General features: G+C 41.2%; 1 protein-coding gene across 1 annotated transcript in view; it reads right to left on the reverse strand.

Moving 5' to 3' along the window:
• The window catches only part of MYOM3 (myomesin 3), a 151,091-nt gene that overhangs the window by 20,089 nt on the left and 109,743 nt on the right, over positions 1-21,259 (reverse strand). Inside the window, exons 22-26 of the mRNA XM_044286798.1 lie at positions 20,756-20,912; positions 19,505-19,611; positions 19,029-19,073; positions 17,832-17,968; positions 15,209-15,353 (exon numbers count right to left, since the gene is read on the reverse strand). Coding sequence (XP_044142733.1) covers positions 15,209-15,353; positions 17,832-17,968; positions 19,029-19,073; positions 19,505-19,611; positions 20,756-20,912 — 591 coding nt within the window. The remainder of the gene's footprint in view (positions 1-15,208; positions 15,354-17,831; positions 17,969-19,028; positions 19,074-19,504; positions 19,612-20,755; positions 20,913-21,259) is intronic.

The raw sequence follows: 21,259 nt of genomic DNA on the forward strand, positions 1-21,259 counted from the left end.
TGTTACCTTGCCTCACAAAAAGTTTAATATAGAGCAACCAAAAATCATATGTACCCTAAACGAGTACCAACAAAATTTCCACCCTATCCTGTAGTTTCTAAAATGGGGTCACTTTTTGGGAGTTTCTACTCTAGGGGTGCATCAGGGGGGCTTCAAATGGGACATGGTGTCAAAAAACCAGTCCAGCAAAATCTGCCTTCCAAAAACCGTATGGCATTCCTTTTGCGCCCTGCCGTGTGCCTGTATGAGCAGTTTACGACCACATATGGGGTGTTTCTGCAAACTACAGAATCATGGCCATACATATTGAGTTTTGTTTGGCTGTTAACCCTTGCTTTGTTACTGGAAAAAATTGATTAAAATGGAAAATTTGACAAATTTAAATTCAGAAATTTCATCTCCATGTGCCAATAACTTTTGTGGAACACCTAAAGGGTTAACAACATTTGTAAAACCAGTTTTGAATACCTTGAGGGGTGTAGTTTCTTAGATGGGGTCACTTTTATGAAGTTTCTACTCTAGGGGTGCATCAGGGCGGCATTAGTCAGAGAGGCTGCAAAGTTACGCTCAGGTCCTAGTGACCACCTAATCCCAATTTGTTGTATTATAATAGCGTAGCAACCTCCTGAGGGATCTTTTCGTTTGTTATTTTCAATTGTTTGGCTGTTAATCCTTGCTTTGTAACTGGAAGAAAATTATTAAAATGGAAAATCTGCCAAAAAAGTGAAATTTTTTAATTGTATCTCTATTTTCCATTAATTCTTGTGGAACACCTAAAGGGTTAAAAAAGTTTGTAAAATCAGTTTTGAATACCTTAAGGGGTGTATTTTCTAAAATTGGGTCATTTATGGGTGGTTTCTATTATGTAAGCCTAGCCAAGTGACTTCAGACCTGAACTGGTCCCTAAAAATTGGGTTTTTGAAAATTTCTGAAAAATTTCAAGATTTGCTTCTAAACTTATAAGCCTTGTAACATCCCCAAAAAATAAAATATCATTCCCAAAATGATCCAAACATGAAGTAGACATATGGGGAATGTAGAGTAATAACTATTTTTGGAGGTATTACTATGTATTATAGAAGTAGAGAAATTGAACTTGGAAATTTTTTACACATTTTTGGTAAATTTTGTATTTTTTTATAAATCAAAATGAATTTTTTTAACTTCATTTTACCAGTGTCATGTAGTGCAATATGTGACAAAAAAACTATTTCATAATGGCCTGGATAAGTCAAAGCGTTTTAAAGTTATCACCACTTAAAGTGACACTGGTCAGATTTGCAAAAAATGGCCTGGTCCTTAAGGTGAAATAAGGCTGTGTCCTAAATGGGTTAAATCACATTTTTTTGTTTAACATATGTTTAAAGAATTTTTGATATTTTTTTGGGTGCAACATTTTCTTTTAAGTAAAGAAGTAATGCATAACTGCTATTTGATGCATCTGTTTTTAAAATATATCATATGTGTCGCAAACTAGGATTGAAGGGAATGTTTCATCAGAAAATGATCTACTGTTTAAATCATGTTTTTATGTTAAACATATTTTTTAAGAATTTTTGTTGATGTTATTTGTAAATTTATATGTTTATATTAAAAAAAGAAGCAAAACATAAAATCCCTTCTTACATTTGTATGTCATGTATTTTATATTTTGCTACACCCTTAACATCTGGCCACAGCATTTTTGCCCCCACCAAAAATGCATTAAAAATTGATTCATGGTCTTGTTTTTTTTGTTGGTTGTCAGTGAATAGGAATAATCATGCTGAAAACCCATACATACCTACCACAGACTACAGCTGGATCTTACAATTATATCTAGTTTTGCAATTAGTTTTGAATAAAAATGCCCTTCATTAAAAATGTTTTACGCTTTCTATGCAGACCTCCTATGTGCAGTGAGCCCCTGAGAAGCTAGTGCAGAAGATTGGAGTGGTAGTGTCCCTGATGAGATGACGTGTCACAGTGTACACTCTCAAGCCATTGCTCCCTGGGCATCTGTGCAGTGAAAGGGTGGTATAAGGAATCAGGCCAGAAGTAGAAGAATAAAATTCTCTCTTTACTAAGTGCAAGATAGGAGTTGTGATACATCTAGCAGTAGTTGGCAAAGGGGCAGTTAATGGCACCTCTGGTATACTATCTTGTTGATGTCTCTCTCCTGAACTTCTGTCTAACAGCTGAAAGCAGGTACTTGTGTCCACTGTGTAATACAGGCTTAATTTTAGTTGGCTTGGCCGGGATATAGTCTAGGTGAGGGGTGTCCCTCACCTGCAGTAGGTTCTGGATAGCTGTTGTTGCTGGTCAGTCTGCTGACTTTAAATGCTATAGCTTTGAAGATATCTGTAATTCTGTATTACAGTAGTCTTTATGGAGTAGTGATCTCACAGATGTGCCGGGTCTCAGATCCCTAAGGTCTTTGGAGCAGAGCAATAGAACCAGGGCCGTCTTTAATATTGATTGGACCCTGGGCAAAAATTTACTTGGGCCCCCTGGATCCCGCCTTCCCACACCTTAGCAGGCAATCACGCCCTCCACCACAACACACACACAAAAAATCCACACATCTGGTAGAGTACAGTGAATGACTGTAAATACTTCCAGTTCTGAAGACTCCAGCGGCTCAGGATCAGTGCTCTGGGCAGCTGGGCTCAGGCTGGAAGTGAGCACCGCTCTGCAGGAAGGAGACCAGGGCTCGGCTCACCCTAGTGTTACAGTGCACCCCAGCACCCCACAGTATGCAGTATAGCACCCCACACTATACAGTACCCCACAGTATATAGTAGAGCAGTATAGCAGCCCACAGTATACAACACCTCACAGTATAGCACCTCACCGTATACAGCACCCCAAACTATACACGATACAGCCCCCCACACTATACAGTACAGCAGTATAGCACCCCACACTATACAGCACCCACAGTATACAGTATACAGACCCCCACAGTATACAGTACAGCAGTATAGCACTCCACAATATACAGCCCCCACAATATACAGGCTCCCCACACTATACAGGCCCCCCACACTATACAGCCCCCCACAGTATACAGGCCCCCACACAGTATACAGCCTCCCACACTATACAGGCCCCCCACAGTATACAGCCCCCCCACAGTATACAGCCCCCCCACAGTATACAGGCCCCCCACAGTATACAGGCCCCCACACAGTATACAGGCCCCCCACAGTATACAAGCCCACCACACAGTATACAGCCCACCACACAGTATACAGCCCACCACACAGTATACAGCCCCCCACAGTATACAGCCCCCCACAGTATACAGGCCCCCCACAGTATACAGCACCCCACTATACAGTAGTTTACAGTATATTAACATAACAGCCCCTGTCACCTTTTTCTGATGTAATCTTTACACAAAAAAGCTCCACAGTTAACTTCTGCAACACTCCTGGTAGGACCTGTGATGACCTCATACCCATGTGACCAGTAATATTGCTAGGTTACTGGTCACATGGTGATGATGTCATCTAAGGTCCTAGATCACAGCTCTAACACAGTACGATGCCTGGACTCAGTGCCGGCAGGCATGGCATGGCAGCACCCCCTGTGTAGCTGACAGCCTGACACCCGGAGCAGTGGCTAGCAGGGCTCAAGAGACAGCTGCCTTGGGCCCCCCAGGAGCAACTGGGCCCGGGGCAGCTGCCCCTTTTGCCCCTTGGTAAAGACGGCCCTGAATAGAACGTGCTTCCTCACTCCTCATTATTTAGACTAGCACTCCCCTCCTTGACAGGGAGTAGAGCCAGCCCACTCCTACCAAGAGGGGAGGAATAGGGTGGTTAGCCCCATCCCTATGTTAACTGTACCCCACCTACTGGTGTGCGGTGGAAACATTACATAGCATGACATAACATAACGCTGCATTACACACCAAAAATTTTCAGATACTCCCTGTACTTGGGGTACTGCATATGCATCTTTATGGTGAAAGGGTGCAAACAAACCGTGCTGTGGTCTGATCCTACAATTATGTTCCCTTCTATTTATCCCCTTCTTGTATGTGAATAAAAAGTAGGAAATTAAATAGAATAAAGAGAGTAATCTGTGGGTTAGCTCTTAATTTCTATCAACGAGAAGCAGACAGAGGCAAAACTGTAGATTTCTGCTGATTATAATTATTCAGTGGAGGATATATATATATTTTTTTATATATATATATAAAAAAGTAGCACCGAAAGACAATGCTTGGGAGATCTCAGCACATACATACAGTGGGATGCGAAAGTTTGGGCAACCTTGTTAATCGTCATGATTTTCCTGTATAAATTGTTGGTTACGATAAAAAATGTCAGTTAAATATATCATATAGGAGACACACACAGTGATATTTGAGAAGTGAAATTAATTTATTGGATTTACAGAAAGTGTGCTATAATTGTTTAAACAAAATTAGGCAGGTGCATAAATTTGGGCACCACAAAAAAGAAATTAAATCAATATTTAGTAGATCCTCCTTTTGCAGAAATTACAGCCTCTAAACGCTTCCTGTAAGTTCCAATGAGAGTCTGGATTCTGGTTGAAGGTATTTTGGACCATTCCTCTTTACAAAACATCTTTAGTTCATTTAGGTTTGATGGCTTCCGAGCATGGACAGCTCTCTTTAAGTCACACCACAGAGTTTCATATATATTTAGGTCTGGGGACCGAGATGGCGATTCCAGAACGTTGTACTTGTTCCTCTGCATAAATGCCTTAGTGGATTTTGAGCAGTGTTTAGGGTCGTTGTCTTGTTGAAAGATCCAGCCCCGGCGCAGCTTCAGCTTTGTCACTGATTCCTGGACATTGGTCTCCAGAATCTGCTGATACTGAGTGGAATCCATGCGTCCCTCAACTTTGACAAGATTCCCAGTCCCTGCACTGGCCACACAGCCCCACAGCATGATGGAACCACCACCATATTTTACTGTAGGTAGCAGGTGTTTTTCTTGGAATGATGTGTTCTTTTTCCTCCATGCATAACGCCCCTTGTTATGGCAAAATAACTCAATTTTAGTTTCATCAGTCCACAGCACCTTATTTCAAAATGAAGCTGGCTTGTCCAAATGTGCTTTAGCCCAACTCAAGGGGCATTTTTTGTGCTGTGGGCGGAGAAAAGGCTTCCTCTGCATCACTCTCGCATACAGCATCTCCTTGTGTAAAGTGTGCCGAATGGTGGAACGATGCACAGTGACTCCATCTGCAGCAAGATGATGTTGTAGGTCTTTGGTGCTGGTCTGTGGGTTGACTCTGACTGTTCTCACCATTCGTCGCTTCTGTCTATCCGAGATTTTTCTTGGTCTGCCACTTCAAGCCTTGACTTGAACTGAGCCTGTGGGCCTCCATTTTCTCAATATGTTCCTAACTGTGGAAACAGACAGCTGAAATTTCTGAGACAGCTGAGACAGCTTTCTGTATCCTTTCCCTAAACCATGATGGTGAACAATCTTTGTCTTCAGGTCAGTGGCGTACCAAGGGGGGGGGGGGGTGGGGGTCGGGCGGGCCGCCCCGGGTGCCACTCACAAGGGGGGTGCCATGACGGAGTCACCCCGGCTCCATCCACTGCTGCACCGCGACCGCGACGCGACTCCGCCAGGCGCCGGCTTCGGTGGAAGGATTATTGCGGCGGCGCACAACATGACGTGACGTCACTACGCTGACGCCGCGCCGCCTTCATGGATATGAAGCGGAAGGATCCATTATACCAGCGGTCGGACGGGCATCATCAAAATAAATGTGAGTAAATAATTGTGTAATTAAGGGGTGTGTGTGTGCGTAATTAAGTGGGGGTTTGTAATTAAGGGGGGGGGGGGTGTAATTAAGGGATGTGTGTGTGTGTAATTAAGGTGGGGAGGGAGGGGGTGTAATTAAGGGGGGGTGTAAATTGTAATTAAGGGAGGAGGTGTAATTAAGGGGAGAAGAGAGGGGGTGTAATTAAGGGGGGGGGGGTGTAATTAAGGGGGGGTGTACCGTGTAATTAAGGTGGGGAGGGAGGGGGTGTAATTAAGGGGGGGTGTAAATTGTAATTAAGGGAGGAGGTGTAATTAAGGGGAGAAGAGAGGGGGTGTAATTAAGGGGGGGTGTAATTAAGGGGGGGTGTACCGTGTAATTAAGGTGGGGAGGGAGGGGGTGTAATTAAGGGGAGAAGAGAGGGTGTAATTAAGGGGGGTGCAGGATTTGTTCATTTTATTGATGGGGATTTGGATTTTTTTCTTTTTGGTGCAGATGGAAGTGATTTTTTTAAGGGGGTGCAGGTTTTTATTTTATTAAGGAAGGGTTAAGGGGTCTGACTCTATTAAGGGGTGGTTAATGGGTTTTATTAAGGGGGGTTAATGGGTTTATTTCGTTAAGGGGGTGTGCAGGTGTTTTTAATTATTAATGTACTATACTGCTGTACTCGAGTCGGGGGACATCGCCAAGCGGCCAAACACAAATATGAGCGTTTTGAAAACCGTAAAAATGTGTGATTTTGATACCAGTGAAAAGTGCAGTTTTTGTCAGAATGCAAAAAATAAATAAAAAATGTGAACACTAACTATGCCCACGGTTTGTGACTACTAAAAAATAGTGGACAATTTTAAATACCCTAGATTGTTTACTTTTACAAATGGCATGTCAAGATGGGAAATTTAAGACTGATATCGCACTAACCAACCCTGGCTAGAACCAAAATATATTAGATTTTTTTTTGCAGAAAACACCAATATGAAGCGAAATCGACCAAGCGGGTCTCAGCAGCGAAAAATTAAGAAGGCAAGAGAAAAGTCAGCTGAGGCGATGTCTGGATCAATTTTAAAATATGTTGCACCTTCAACATCTACCGCAGTAGGAGAAAGTGCTGAAGACATACAGTCTGGTGATGTTGCACCTTCAACATCTACCGCAGTAGGAGAAAGTGCTGAAGACATACAGTCTGGTGATGTTGCACCTTCAACATCTACCGCAGTAGGAGAAAGTGCTGAAGACATTCAGTCTGGTGAATCCAGAGGTGAAATGCCTGAAGTATCTTCTCAAGAAAATTTCTATGTGAACGCGCAAGAATTGGAGAAGATCGTTTTAGCTTCAAGCGGTGAAAGTGATGTAGACGAAGCAGATGCCAGCAAAAGCCTGCATCGGCAAGAATCTGATGATGATGAAGAAGAAAAAGAAGAGGAGACTGTACGACTGTCAGTTTATTCTGATGTTGCTGCTTGGCCAGTTCCAGTTCCAGATGTCTTAACCAGGGGCGTACACAGAAATCATTGGGCCCCATAGCAAGAATTTAGATTGGGCCCCCATGCCCGTTCCTAGTCCCTCCTACTATGCGCCCTGGCTCCTCTCACTACCCTCCCTAACTTCTCCCCTGCCCCACCTCATGCAGAAGTATTTTGTTCTACAAAATGGCAGTACTCATGCCGGAACCCAACAGACCCATTAGGGTACTTTCACACTTGCGGCAGGACGGATCCGACAGGCTGTTCACCATGTCAGATCCATCCTGTGGCTATTTCGCCGTGCCGCCGGACCGCCGCTCCGTCCCCATTGACTATATGGTGCACGGCGAAAGTCGCCGGACTAAAAAGTCAGACATGCAGTACCTTTTAGTCCGGCGGCTTTCGCCGTGCACCGCCATGCTGCGCCAGAGCTCCGCCCCCGTTATAGTCAATGGGGACGGAGCGGCGGTCGCGCGAAATAGCCGCAGGACAGATCCGACATGGTGAACAGCCTGTCGGATCCGTCCTGCCGCAAGTGTGAGAGTAGCCTTATAGAGAATGGGATCTGATAGGTCCCGGCGGTGTTCAGCATATATTGACAAGAATCTGGGGCGTTACATGATGTAATAGCACCCAACTTTCCTGCTGTCCAGCATTGCACATGCGCATAGACATGAGAAAAGTTTGAGAAAGTGCGTGCCACCATTCCCCCATCCTCTGTGTCATGCAGGACAGCTGGGAGACACTGACATTACTCGCTATCCTGCATGACACATGTGCAGAGACAGGAGTCTCTGGGAAAGCTGGGTGAACCCCTCCCCCCTGCCTTTCCATGTTCTTATTATCTGCATTTATGCCTTGCAGGATAGCAGGAAATCTGAGTGACATCACATGATGTAATAGCACCCAGCTTTTCTGCTGCCCTGCATGGCACATGTGGAGAGACATGAGAATAGTCTGAGAACGCTGAGTGACACTACTCCCACCTCCCCTCATATCTTCTCCTGCCTCTGCACTTGTGCCATGCAGGACATCAGGAAAGCTGAGTCACATTACATAATAGCACCCAGCTTTCCTCCTGTTCTGAATGGCATATGTGCAGAGGAATAGCCTGGGAAAGCTGAGTGATCCCCCCCCCTGCACTGTCCTCACCTACAAGTGGTCACTTACTTCATTACTGGTGGGGTAGTGGCAATCCGGAGGAAATAGGAATCAGGCATAATGGAGCTAACAGGCGGGAGGCGGAGCTAACAGGCGGGAGGCGGGGCTAGGAGGCGGGGCTAGCAGACGGGAGACAGTTAGAAAGATAGACGGGGCGGGGCCTCTCCTCCACTGCGGCCCCTCTTCCTCACGGGCCCCATAGCAGCTGCGTGGTCTGCCTATATGGTAGGTATGCCACTGGTCTTAAGAGTGGACCTTATTAAGAGGGGAAGTGAACCTTTCCAAAATAGAGATGGGCCATTCAATCCTGTTGAAAGACAAGGAGAGAAATCAAAAGGGAAGAGTCGACAGCTGACCACTGCATGGTTCTATAAGGCTCTGCCTAATGGCGAAAAAATTCTTAGAACGTGGATGGTGTACTCTCCATCAAAACAGAGTTTGCTTTGTTTCTGCTGCAGACTTTTTGCTGTAGATGACAAACTAACAGGTACATCTAGTTTTGTTACTGGGTTTCAATTGTGGTGGAAGCTGAACCCAAAGGTGTTTGATCATGAGGCTTCTGAGCAGCATCTTACATGCTTGGAGAAATGGAAGACCTTGAAAGCAGGATTGAAGCTACAAAAATGCCTTGATCATGTCCATCAAACAACAGTGGACAGAGAGAAAAGGAAATGGAGGGATATTTTGCATCGCCTCTTGGATGTAACTTTGTTTCTGGCTCACCAGAATCTTCCTTTTCGTGGTCATAGAGAGACCATGTCATCAGCAAACAAAGGAAACTTCCTGGAATTGATAGATTTGCTCTCAAACTATGATCCCATTTTAAAGGAACATTCCATGCGACTGAAACATGCTGTTGCATCTGGAAAGAGAATGACTTCCTATTTCTCTCCAAAAATTCAGAATGAATTAATTTGTCTTTTGGGGAATCACGTGAAGGACAAAATAGTGGCTGATCAAGAAAGCAAAATATTTTGGGATTCTTTTTGACAGCACCCCTGATGTGTCCCACACTGATCAGATGTGTGAAGTGATCAGATATGTTCATATTGAAGGTGACAAGGTTGAAGTAAAAGAATCATTCTTGAGCTTCTTTCCTATTGCTGGAAAGACTGCTGCTGAGCTCACAGAAAATATCCTGCAACATCTGGAGGAAGATGGACTAGACATAAGTCTTTGCGGTGGTCAAGGATATGATAATGCTGCAACTATGGCAGGGATTCATGGTGGTGTGCAGGCAAAAATAAAAGAGATTAATCCCAAGGCTTTGTTTATGCCATGTGCAAATCATTCCCTGAACCTCTGTGGGGTGCACTCATTTGGAAGTGTTGCTTCCTGTTTTTTGGAACATTGGAGAGAGTGTATTCCTTTTTTTCGGTTTCTACACATCGTTGGGAATTGCTGATGGAGAACTTAGGTGTGACAGTGAAAAGACTTTCCCAAACAAGATGGAGCGCTCATTATGATGCTGTGAAGCCAGTGAGGGCAAATTTCGAAAAACTGACTTCAACCCTTGAAAAACTGTGTAATCCCGAAGAAAATGTGGACACAAGAGGATCGGCTCAGATGTTGCTCTCTGCCGTATGTGATTTTTCTTTTTTGTGTTACCTTGCTTTCTGGTGGGAAGTTCTAGAAGAAGTTAATATCACACAGAAGTATTTGCAAACAGTGGGACTCACTCTTGAAAAGTGCATTGTGAAACTACAAGGTCTGAAAGCTTTTCTTGCAGATCAGCGCAGTGAAATAGTGGAGAAGGCCATTTGTTATGCAACTACTACGTGTGAAGAAATGGACATTTCTATGGAAAGGAGAGTAGTGTTGAGCGCGAATATTCGAATATCGAATTTTTTTCGCGAATATCGGCACTTCGCTAATTCGCGAATATTTCGAATATAGTGATATAAATTTGATATTTCGAATATTCGTTTTTTTTGTTTTTTTTTTAGTGTTATATTTTTTTCTTTCCCACTTCCCTAAAGTTGTTCTTACCTGTCCTTTGGATTCCTGGCTTCCTGGCTGCTCCAGTCAGTGCCCGTTGCCGCTTCTGCCGACTTCCATGCTCATGGAGCGTCCCCATCACCATGGGAACATCTCCATATACTAGAATGTACTGTCGGATTTGAGAATTACGTTGAAATCGCAATTCGATTTTTTCAAGTTATAATAATCGAATTTCGATTTTAACTTAGCACTGCTATATGCCATATTAGGCTAACTAATATGGCATATAGCAGTGCTAAGTTAAAATCGAAATTCGATTATTATTACTTGAAAAAATCGAATTGCGATTTCAACGTAATTCTCAAATCCGACAGTACATTCTAGTATATGGAGTCGTTCCCATGGTGATGGGGACGCTCCATAAGCATGGAATATGGCTTCAATGGCTTGGTAGAATTAGCGAATTGACGAATATATTCGTTATATTCCACAAAACGAATATAACGAATGTATTCGTCATATTCCACAAAACGAAGATAACGAATGTATTCGTCATATATCACAAAACGAAGATAACGAAGTATTCTGCATCTTCATTTTAGCTACCTATTCATCAATTTCGCTAATTCTAGCAATGATATAGGAAAGTTGACTATAGAGACAGCTAAGTTTAATTCACTATGCGATTATATGACTGCTTTTTTTATAAATAGTATAATTATAATAATTATCAGGTATTATAATTATTCTATTTATTTAAAAAAAAAGCAGTAATATAATCGCATAGCGAATTAAACTTAGCTGTCTCTATAGTCAACTTTCCTATATCATTGCTAGAATTAGCGAAGTTGATGAATAGGTAGCTAAAACGAAGATGCAGAATACTTCGTTATATTCGTTTTGTGGAATATAACGAATATATTCGTCAATTCGCTAATTCTACCAAGCCATTGAAGCCAACCATATAGTAAACCAGGTCCAAGTTGGAATCGCAATTCGATTATGTCAAGTTATAATAATCGAATTTCGATTTTAACTTAGCACTGCTATATGCCATATTAGGCTAACTAATATGGCATATAGCAGTGCTAAGTTAAAAATCGAAATTCGATTATTATAACTTGAAAAAATCGAATTGCGATTTCAACGTAATTCTCAAATCCGACAGTACATTCTAGTATATGGAGATGTTCCCATGGTGATGGGGACGCTCCATGAGCATGGAAGTCGGCAGAAGCGGCAACGGGCACTGACTGGACAGCTAAGTTTAATTCGCTATGCGATTATATTACTGCTTTTTTTTTAAATAAATAGAATAATTATAATACCTGATAATTATTATAATTATACTATTTATAAAAAAAGCAGTAATATAATCGCATAGCGAATTATACTTAGCTGTCTCTATAGTCAACTTTCCTATATCATTGCTAGAATTAGCGAAATTGATGAATATGTAGCTAAAATGAAGATGCAGAATACTTCGTTATCTTCGTTTTGTGATATATGACGAATACATTCGTTATCTTCGTTTTGTGGAATATGACGAATACATTCGTTATATTCGTTTTGTGGAATATAACGAATATATTCGTCAATTCGCTAATTCTACCAAGCCATTGAAGCCATATTCCATGCTTATGGAGCGTCCCCATCACCATGGGAACGACTCCATATACTAGAATGTACTGTCGGATTTGAGAATTACGTTGAAATCGCAATTCGATTTTTTTCAAGTTATAATAATCGAATTTCGATTTTAACTTAGCACTGCTATATGCCATATTAGTTAGCCTAATATGGCATATAGCAGTGCTAAGTTAAAATCGAAATTCGATTATTATAACTTGATAAAATCGAATTGCAATTTCAATAGGAGAGTAGCCTTTAAGTTAAAATCGAAATTCGATTATTTAAATCGCATATTAATCGCGATAACAAGAATAATGACGAATATTCGATTTCGACGAATATAAAACGAATATTCTATCGAATATTCGCGAATTTCGTCGAAATCGAATATGGCACCTGCCGCTCATCACTAAAGGAGAGGGAGAGTAAAGCTCTGGAAATCAATGCCAGGAGAGAAGGCAAAGGACGCTGGTCTCACATTGCCAGAGGAAATGAAAAGGGCTATGTTTGAGTGCCTTGATCGTTTTCATCACGAGTTGGCAATTCGTTCTAAGGCAATTGAAAAAATCCTTTCCATATTTGCTGTTATTCAGCCAAACACTCTGGTAGTTGCAACAGAGGAAGATATTCGGAAGTATACACCAAAATTGACTGAGATTTTTGACGAATTCTCCAATGAAGACATCTTTATGGAAATTGAACGTCTTCGGAGGCATTTGGAAGCTGCCAAAATCAGTGTGGAAGAAGCAAAGAAATGGACGGTATTGCAGTTCCTGGAGTTCATTGTTAAATGGGATTTTTGTGAATCTCTGCCAACTTTGTCACTGTGTTTAAGATTCTTTTTGACTCTCTGTGTGTCTATTGCTTCATGTGAAAGAAGTTTTTCCAAATTAAAATTGATAAAAAAATTCTTTCGCTCAACCATGAGTGAGACAAGGTTGACTAATCTGGCCATACTTTCCATTGAGCATGAATATGCAAGGCAGATTAGCTTTGATGAAGTAATCGATAAATTTGCAGAAATGAAGGCTCGAAGGCAGAGGATGTAAATCCTTTCCAATTACCTAGGCCTAATAGACTGAGTGGTCACTTTGGATCTCAGTTTTTTTTGTTTCTAGAAAGCTGTTCAGTAATTATTTAAGTTTAATTTATTTCCAAGTTAATTTATTTTTCACAGTTATAGTTTTTTCAAGTTGATATAGAGCTTACAAATTTGATATAGAGCTTACCCTTTGTTTGGGGGGGGTTTGCCAAACAAAGGGTTCGCCCCGGGTGCCAAATGCTCTAGGTACGCCCCTGCTTCAGGTCATTTTAGAGTTGTTTTGAGACCCCCATGTTGCTACTCTTCAGAGAAAATTAAAGGAGGAGGGAAACTTACAATACTCTTTCTCATAATTGGATTCACCTGTGTATGTAGGTCAGGGGTCACTTTTTCTGTGATTTATATGATTATATTTTCATCCGCACAATGCTCCATTTTGTGTAGGATGCCTTTGTGGTGCATGTGGACCGCGCCGACATCCTCCACCGTATGCATTTTTTTTGCTGGGGATAGTCGTTTGCTGCGGTCCACATGCGGTGGGGCTGCTCCCCCAATGAAAAACACGCTACAGTGTTAGGGGTTGAGCAGCTCCCCCAGATTTGCCACTATATTTCTGTGTTTGTGTCTTGTTTTATATGTAGTGTATGTGCCTTTACCTGGCATTCAAACACTCTCTTTTGCACCTGGTGGCCTCCATCACATGGTCTGATATGGGTGTGGCTTACAGTCTGGCTTTGTTCACATTGTATTAGTTGTCCTGCTAGGCGGTTGTGTGGAAGCCTGGCTGTGAGCTGGATTACATCACCTTCAGACCTTGTTCACACCATAGGTAGCTTATTGGTAGGACCCCTTACCATGCTGAGTGACCGTGACGAGGTGCATGATGGGCTCTGAAATTTTCCTGACAGGAATATATTGGCAAAAGTCTCAGCTTTTAATATCTGCATTTATGACTAGATAAAACAAGAGAGAAAAAACAGGAGGCAGCGCCTCGTGTGTAAAACCGTATGATATTTTTATAAAAACCACCAAAGCACTGATTGTGCTTACCGTGTTTGGTTGTGATGAGGCACAACTCCTATGGATCACTTTAGCTGGTAGAAAGGCCCGTCCAGCTTGCAGGGGTGACTGCTGCTGCCTAGGTTCTTACCGGTAGCCGTGGGGTACAGTGTCCGGGATTAGGTAGTGGTGGATAGTGATAAAAAATTTAACCTTATTTAAGTGGCGCTGCTGCAGAAGACAGGACTCAGATAGGTAAAATAAAGTAGGTTCTTTATTAATATAAGTCTACGCGTTTCTGGGGCGGACGGCCCCGTTCATCAGGACAATGGGTCTGTTCATTAAAAATAAAAGAACCTACTTTATTTTACCTATCTGAGTCCTGTCTTCTGCAGCAGCGCCGCTTAAATAAGGTTCAATTTTTTATCACTATCCACCACTGCATTTATGACTAGCCAGTATAGTCAGTGGTATATCCGTTTGGTGCATTTTTTCTGTGATTTACAGGGGTCACTGAGCTTACCAAGCCAATTTGAGTTCCAATAATTAGTTCTAAAGGTTTTGGAATCAATAAAATGACAACAGTGCCCAAATGTATGCACCTGCCTAATTTTGTTTAAACAATTATAGCACACTTTCTGTAAATCCAATAAACTTCATTTCACTTCTCAAATATCACTGTGTGTGTCTCCTATATGATATATTTAACTGACATCTTTTATCATAACAACCAACGATTTATACAGGAAAATCATGAAGATTAACAAGGTTGCCCAAACTTTCGCATCCCACTGTATGTATACAGTTACCACAGAATGCAATGGAAGCTGTAATATTCTGTTTGCACTGAGCTCCCCTTAGAGGTGACTGCATGAAAATACCATGTTGCCATGTGCCTTCTCTTTCTCTGAGCCCTTTAGCAATTGTGTGGTCTGTCTCTATGGAAGATATGCCACTGGATGCAGATCTGTGGTTTGACATAAGCACCCAATGATTGAACAAAAAAATCCCACATGGCAGACTGACTTTTCCAAATATCACTTCATACAGCATCTGTTCTGCTCAGTTGTGTCATGAAAAGCGACAATATTTTACAGAAAATGGTCCAAACTGTCCCAAATCTGCAATATTTGGTGAGCTTAACCTTACTACACTACAATGTATCAGTCACATGGACTAACGCAAGCACACGTCTAATGTGTAATAATGATTATAGGGTGTAAGTCCAAACATTGCTCACCTTCCCCAGTAAGGACGATACTGAACTGGTTTGATGCTTTTCCATCTACCACTTTGGCAGTGTATGTTCCCTTATCTTCTTCTCCAAAGTCTTCTTTGATAATTTCAATGAGACCATTCTCCTTGTCAAATGTTATTTTCCGTTTCTGCAATAAGAAATATAGACTTCAATTATTACACTTGAACTATCTTTAAATCTGTTTAAAGAGTTTGTCCCGAGAAATAAAAATTTATTTGGTTGTTGCTAAAGTGAAAATTAATGAAACTTACTAATGTACTTTCATTTTGAATATTGCTAATATAGTAACATAGTAACATAGTACATAAGGCCAAAAAAAGACATTTGTCCATCCAGTTCGGCCTGTCATCCTGCAAGTTAATCCAGAGGAAGGCAAAAAAACCCTGTGAGGTAGAAGCCAATTTTCCTCACTTTAGGGGAATAAAAATTCCTTCCCGACTCCAATCAGACAATCAGAATAACTCCCTGGATCAACGACCCCTCTCTAGTAGCTATAGCCTGTAATATTATTACACTCCAGAAATACATCCAGGCCCCTCTTGAATTCCTTTATTGTACTCACCATCACCATATATATACTTTCATATTTTGTTCTGACACAGTAAAGAGCCCCCCTCTGTGTCGATGACATGTATCAAGGGATTTTGGCTGTCTAGATCAGTTCATTAACCAAGCCAACTACCTTCTCCTTCATTGCTGATGGGATAAAGAAGGGGGCATGTTCAGCTAATAAACTGAGCCATGGAGCCATCCTCTTCATGCCCAACACTAACACAAAGAGAGGTAGAAGCTCTCTGCCGTGTCAGAACAAACTGGACTGTGATGGGGTCTGACATTCTGGCAGTATTCAGAATAAAAGTACATGAGTTCACCTTTCGTTTTTTCTTTATGTCGAGGGCATACGTTTATAAACAGTTAAAAGGATCTTAAAACATATTGCTCGAGGTACCCTTATACTATAATTGGGTAAACGTAGTTCAAAAGTGCATCCTTTTTGTGAAGAAAAGAAAGGTTTCACAAAAACGCACACTTAAAAAAAATAAAAAACGGATACAAACATATTGAAAGGTATGCATATCTCTAAAACGTATACATTAAAAAAGGAAAGATAACCTCAAAATTGCATCTAATGTACAGGGTGGGCCATTTATATGGATACACCTTAATAAAATGGGAATGGTTGGTGATATTAACTTCCTGTTTGTGGCACATTAGTATATGTGAGGGGGGGAAACTTTTCAAGATGGGTGGTGACCATGGCGGCCATTTTGAAGTTGGCCATTTTGAATCCAACTTTAGTTTTTTCAATAGGAAGAGGGTCATGTGACACATCAAACTTATTGGGAATTTCACAAGAAAAACAATGGTGTGCTTGGTTTTAACGTAACTTTATTCTTTCATGAGTTATTTACAAGTTTATGACCACTTACAAAATGTGTTAAATGTGCTGCCCATTGTGTTGGATTGTCAATGCAACCCTCTTCTCCCACTCTTCACACACTGATAGCAACACCGCAGGAGAAATGCTAGCACAGTCTTCCAGTATCCGTAGTTTCAGGTGCTGCACATCTCGTATCTTCACAGCATATGCTGCAGCACCTGAAACTACGGATACTGGAAGCCTGTGCTAGCATTTCTCCTGCGGTGTTGCTATCAGTGTGTGAAGAGTGGGAGAAGAGGGTTGCATTGACAATCCAACACAATGGGCAGCACATTGAACACATTTTATAAGTGGTCAGAAACTTGTAAATAACTTATGAAAGAATAAAGTTACGTTAAAACCAAGCACCAATGTTTTTCTTGTGAAATTCCCAATAAGTTTGATGTGTCACATGACCATCTTCCTATTGAAAAAACAAAAGTTGGATTCAAAATGGCCGCCATGGTCACCACCCATCTTGAAAAGTCCCCCCCCCACATATACTAATGTGCTACAAACAGGAAGTTAATCACCAACCATTCCCATTTTATTAAGGTGTATCCATATAAATGTCCCACCCTGTATACGTTAAACGTACAGCAAAAATGAGAAGTGCCCCTCATTTTTTATTAAAGAGGTGGTCTTGCCCCTTTCTTTTAAAAGCAACTCTGAATAGTGTAAAATAATAAAATAGATAATACTCACCTAATCGATATCCCACAACTCCTCCTCTGATGCTTTCCAGGTACCTGCCAGTGTATACTTCCTGGTGGTTCTAGAAATGGACAAGTGAGTACTGCACCAATCACTGTATGTAGTGGGTCACTTCTACAGTGATTTATTGGCTGCTGAGACACATATCCATACCAAGAGGGATCAGTGGGGTACCCGGGAAATGTCGGGAACAGGAAAATTGGGGAATCAGTAAGGGAAGTATTATTTATTTTAATATTTTACACCATTCTGCAATTAAATTAATTTGTGGTAATTGATGGACAGTGGTTTAAGTTTGGTTGGTGGGAGGGTGGCAAAGAGAAAGTAGGGAAATAAACATTGTAATTATGAATGTATGTTCAATTAAATGCCTGCTAGCTTGTACTCATTATATTGGGGGGAAATTACATATTTTACATAAAGTTAAAATGATTGAGCATAGTTAAAAAAAATAAGTATAAGGCAACATACTGGTGTATTTTCAATAACTTTGTCATTAAGGATCATTTCTAATTCTGCAGCAGGGGACAGTTTTTCCACTTCTAACCAGAGCCGCACATCCCCATTCTCCAGCACTTCCACATTCCAGCCTGATATCTTCTGTATCACTAGAAATAACAAGAGATAACATTATTGGTCTTTACATATGTTTTTGATGCCATTTTTCTGCACTTCTGTGTTTTAGTTGTGTTTTTGTGTATTTATGGCTTCTTTAAAAACGCTGTTCATAAAAAATAATCAAAAAAACATCACAAAAAATGCAGGTAACAAAAGAAAACAAAAACAATGTTTGTCTGGTGTTTTTTACCAGTAGAAAAACATCAGACAACATTTTTGTGTGTAAGGACCCTTAATCCCACCAGGTTTACCAAGCAATGAGATTTTATACATGATATTTTCCCTATCTTTTTACTAGGCATTGCAGAAGTTTAAGGTGCCCACTTACCTTCAACAGCTGTTAGGCCGCCAGCTATTCTTCCCCACTCCCACATACACATGCATGCTTGGCTGAGGATACATGTGTTTTATTGGGAAGAGGATTGCAACATTGAAAGTCAACATGCCTAGTCCTGTTTTCCCCCAACAACACATGGCAGAGGAAAGTCAAGAGATCTGCATGAAGTCGGTATGTTTGGCCAACTTTTTTGTATCTGAGGGCCTTTGGTTAACTTACAAATATTCACAAATCACTTTTTTTTTTTTAAACATTTGCAGATTAGAGTCTAAAGTTTCTTTAAAGAGCATCTTTCACCATGTTTAACTCTAATAAACCAAGCATTCTGCCTGGTAGCGTTGATCATTAGCAGACCAATAGTACGGCCAGCTGCACATGTGGGAGATTTCAGGGCCATGCATTGGAGCAGCGAGAATGTCTGGCCTTGTTAATCTCAATTGGAGGAGGAGTGGCAAAGGGGAGAGGTGGAGGTGAAGTGGTGCTCCAAGGGGTAGACCAGCCCTTGGTGCTCCGAGCACCTGATTTGCTTATAACTATAGATAAGAATTTCTCTGCATTGGTTATTCCAATTGTGATGGGAAAGGACTGAGCTGTAATATCATACACAACACATGAACAGGTGTGGTGCTGTTTCAGCAAAAAAATATTTTTCTGTGTACAACCCTTTTAATACTGAACAGTTGTGCAGATTTACTGAACATACACTCACTTACAGGGGTGTTGTACATTGTGGCTTTTTTTGAGCAAATCTTCTAATTCTAAGAGGGAAGAAAACAGAAAATATATAAAAACAAAAAATTTCTAATACATATAAAAGTTTTTATATGTATGACCATCTCTTATTCTTTACATGATCATATTTACCCTAAATGAACAAATTTATTTCTTAGAATTAACATGTTCAGATAACCATATATATGAGAAAGCTTTGATTTTGCCAGGATCGGCTGATGATCTCCCAACATCTATAAAGGAAGACCTGGCATGTTTTCAACTTGTCTCATCATTTGTTCCTACAGGTGAAAAGCCCCTGCAAGAAGTATCCTCCTCTTATTCTCTCTAAAGTCCGCATGTTAGTGAGCTATCTCATGTATATGATGCCCATCAATGTTAGCTGACTAATGTCTAACCAGATTATTTTTACATAGCTGACTCAATGCAACGTCATTGAAAGAAACATGTTTCCTACCCTCCTTTGTTAGTGTGTGGCTAGCAGATACCCCATCTGTATTTGGAACTTCCACAGAATAGATGCCTACATCTTCCTCAGATGGCTTTGTCAGGATTAGCTTGGACCTATTAAAAAGGAAAATTATTAACTCTCAAATCTTGAAACATGCAACATATTTATACAAAAATTTCACAGATCTTTCCTAGTAAAAGTACAGACATGTGCCAGGTAGATGTCAGTGGGCGTGCATAGATTATCTAGAACTTGCATTACATTCACATACACCTGTACACATGCCCAGTAAGTTTAATGACAATGATCATTTAAAGGTGTTGCCCAATGTTGGCCAACATTTGGCAGGGGGCTGGACAGAGTGTAAGAAGACAAAAAACTCACTCACTTTGGCCTCATGCACACGACGCGGACGCTCTTGTGTGCCTCCGTGTTTTTTAGCAGTCCTATTGACTTGAATGGGTCTGCGAACCGTTTTCCACAAAAATAATAGGACAGGTTATATTTTTTTGACGGACTGGAACCACGGATCACGGACGCGCATGACAAACGGTGCATTAGCCGAGTTTTCAACGGACCCATTGAAAGTCAATGGGTCCGCAGAAAATCACGAAAAACGGAACAACGGACACGGAATAAAACAACGGTCGTGTGCATGAGGCCTTTGTCAGAGCCGTTCCTGCACACGTCACCACGGAGTCCACTAATTGACTGGCAGCGGTCACGTGCATGCAGATGATACTTCTGGTCCAGCGGCGACAGGATCCGTGGCCCTGGAACTAGAATGCTCTGACAAGGTTTTTTTTATTTTATTTTATTCTTACACCTGTCCAGCCCCCTACAAAATTTGTCTAGACAAAATTGTCCAGACAAAATTTGTTGGACAAACCCCTTAAATAATGTACACTAAAGGGTCCATTCAGATGTCCGTAGTGTTTTGCGGTCAGCAAAACACTGACACCGCAGATCACCGGCACTATATAGAGGATTCCTATTCTTGTCCGCAGCTGTGGACAAGAATAGGACATGCTCAATTTTTTTGCAGTGCTGCGGATCGAAAGTTCGGGGCCGCGGACCGGAAATGTGGATGCGGATAGCACACTGTGTTCTGTCCGCATCTTTTCCGTCCTGATCTAAAAATAATGGGTCCGCACCCGTTCCGCATAATTGTGAAACATATCCGGACCATTCATATGAACATGTGAATGGACCCTAACTGTCAGAACAATAGGTGCTACAGCTAATATAGTTATTTACATGTTTCCGTCTGTAGAGATGTCAGTTCTCTCTGGATCTGGAGCACCCTTGTAGTCTTTAGACCAGTCAAAATGTGGGGAATCAACTGGCTCTGGATTCTCAAAGGAAAGATATATGAACCCTTCATCATCCACACCAACTTCAATTTCATTTGTGCCTGTGATTTAAAAAAGCATTATAGGGTATCAGGACTACCATCAGGGCAGCTTAAGTGGTATTGCTATTAGGGGTGTGACCAAATCAAGTGGGTGATAACCTCACCTATCCCATCCTAAATAACCAGTTATAAATTTCTATATACTAATCTATGGTTTATATCAAGTTTTTATGTTAAACACATTTTGGCCTGAAATGTTTCAGTTTGCATACTAGCCACTGACCCTCACAATTGACTGACTCTTTCTGTTCTGTAGAAACCACTTTTCAGTCACCTTATTATCTTACAGGCAGGATTACAATAACAGATAACACCTCTATTCTGACAGCAGGTGATGGTCACAGCTC

This window comes from Bufo gargarizans, chromosome 3, assembly GCF_014858855.1.
Source record: "Bufo gargarizans isolate SCDJY-AF-19 chromosome 3, ASM1485885v1, whole genome shotgun sequence".
Taxonomy (NCBI): Eukaryota; Metazoa; Chordata; class Amphibia; order Anura; family Bufonidae; genus Bufo; species Bufo gargarizans.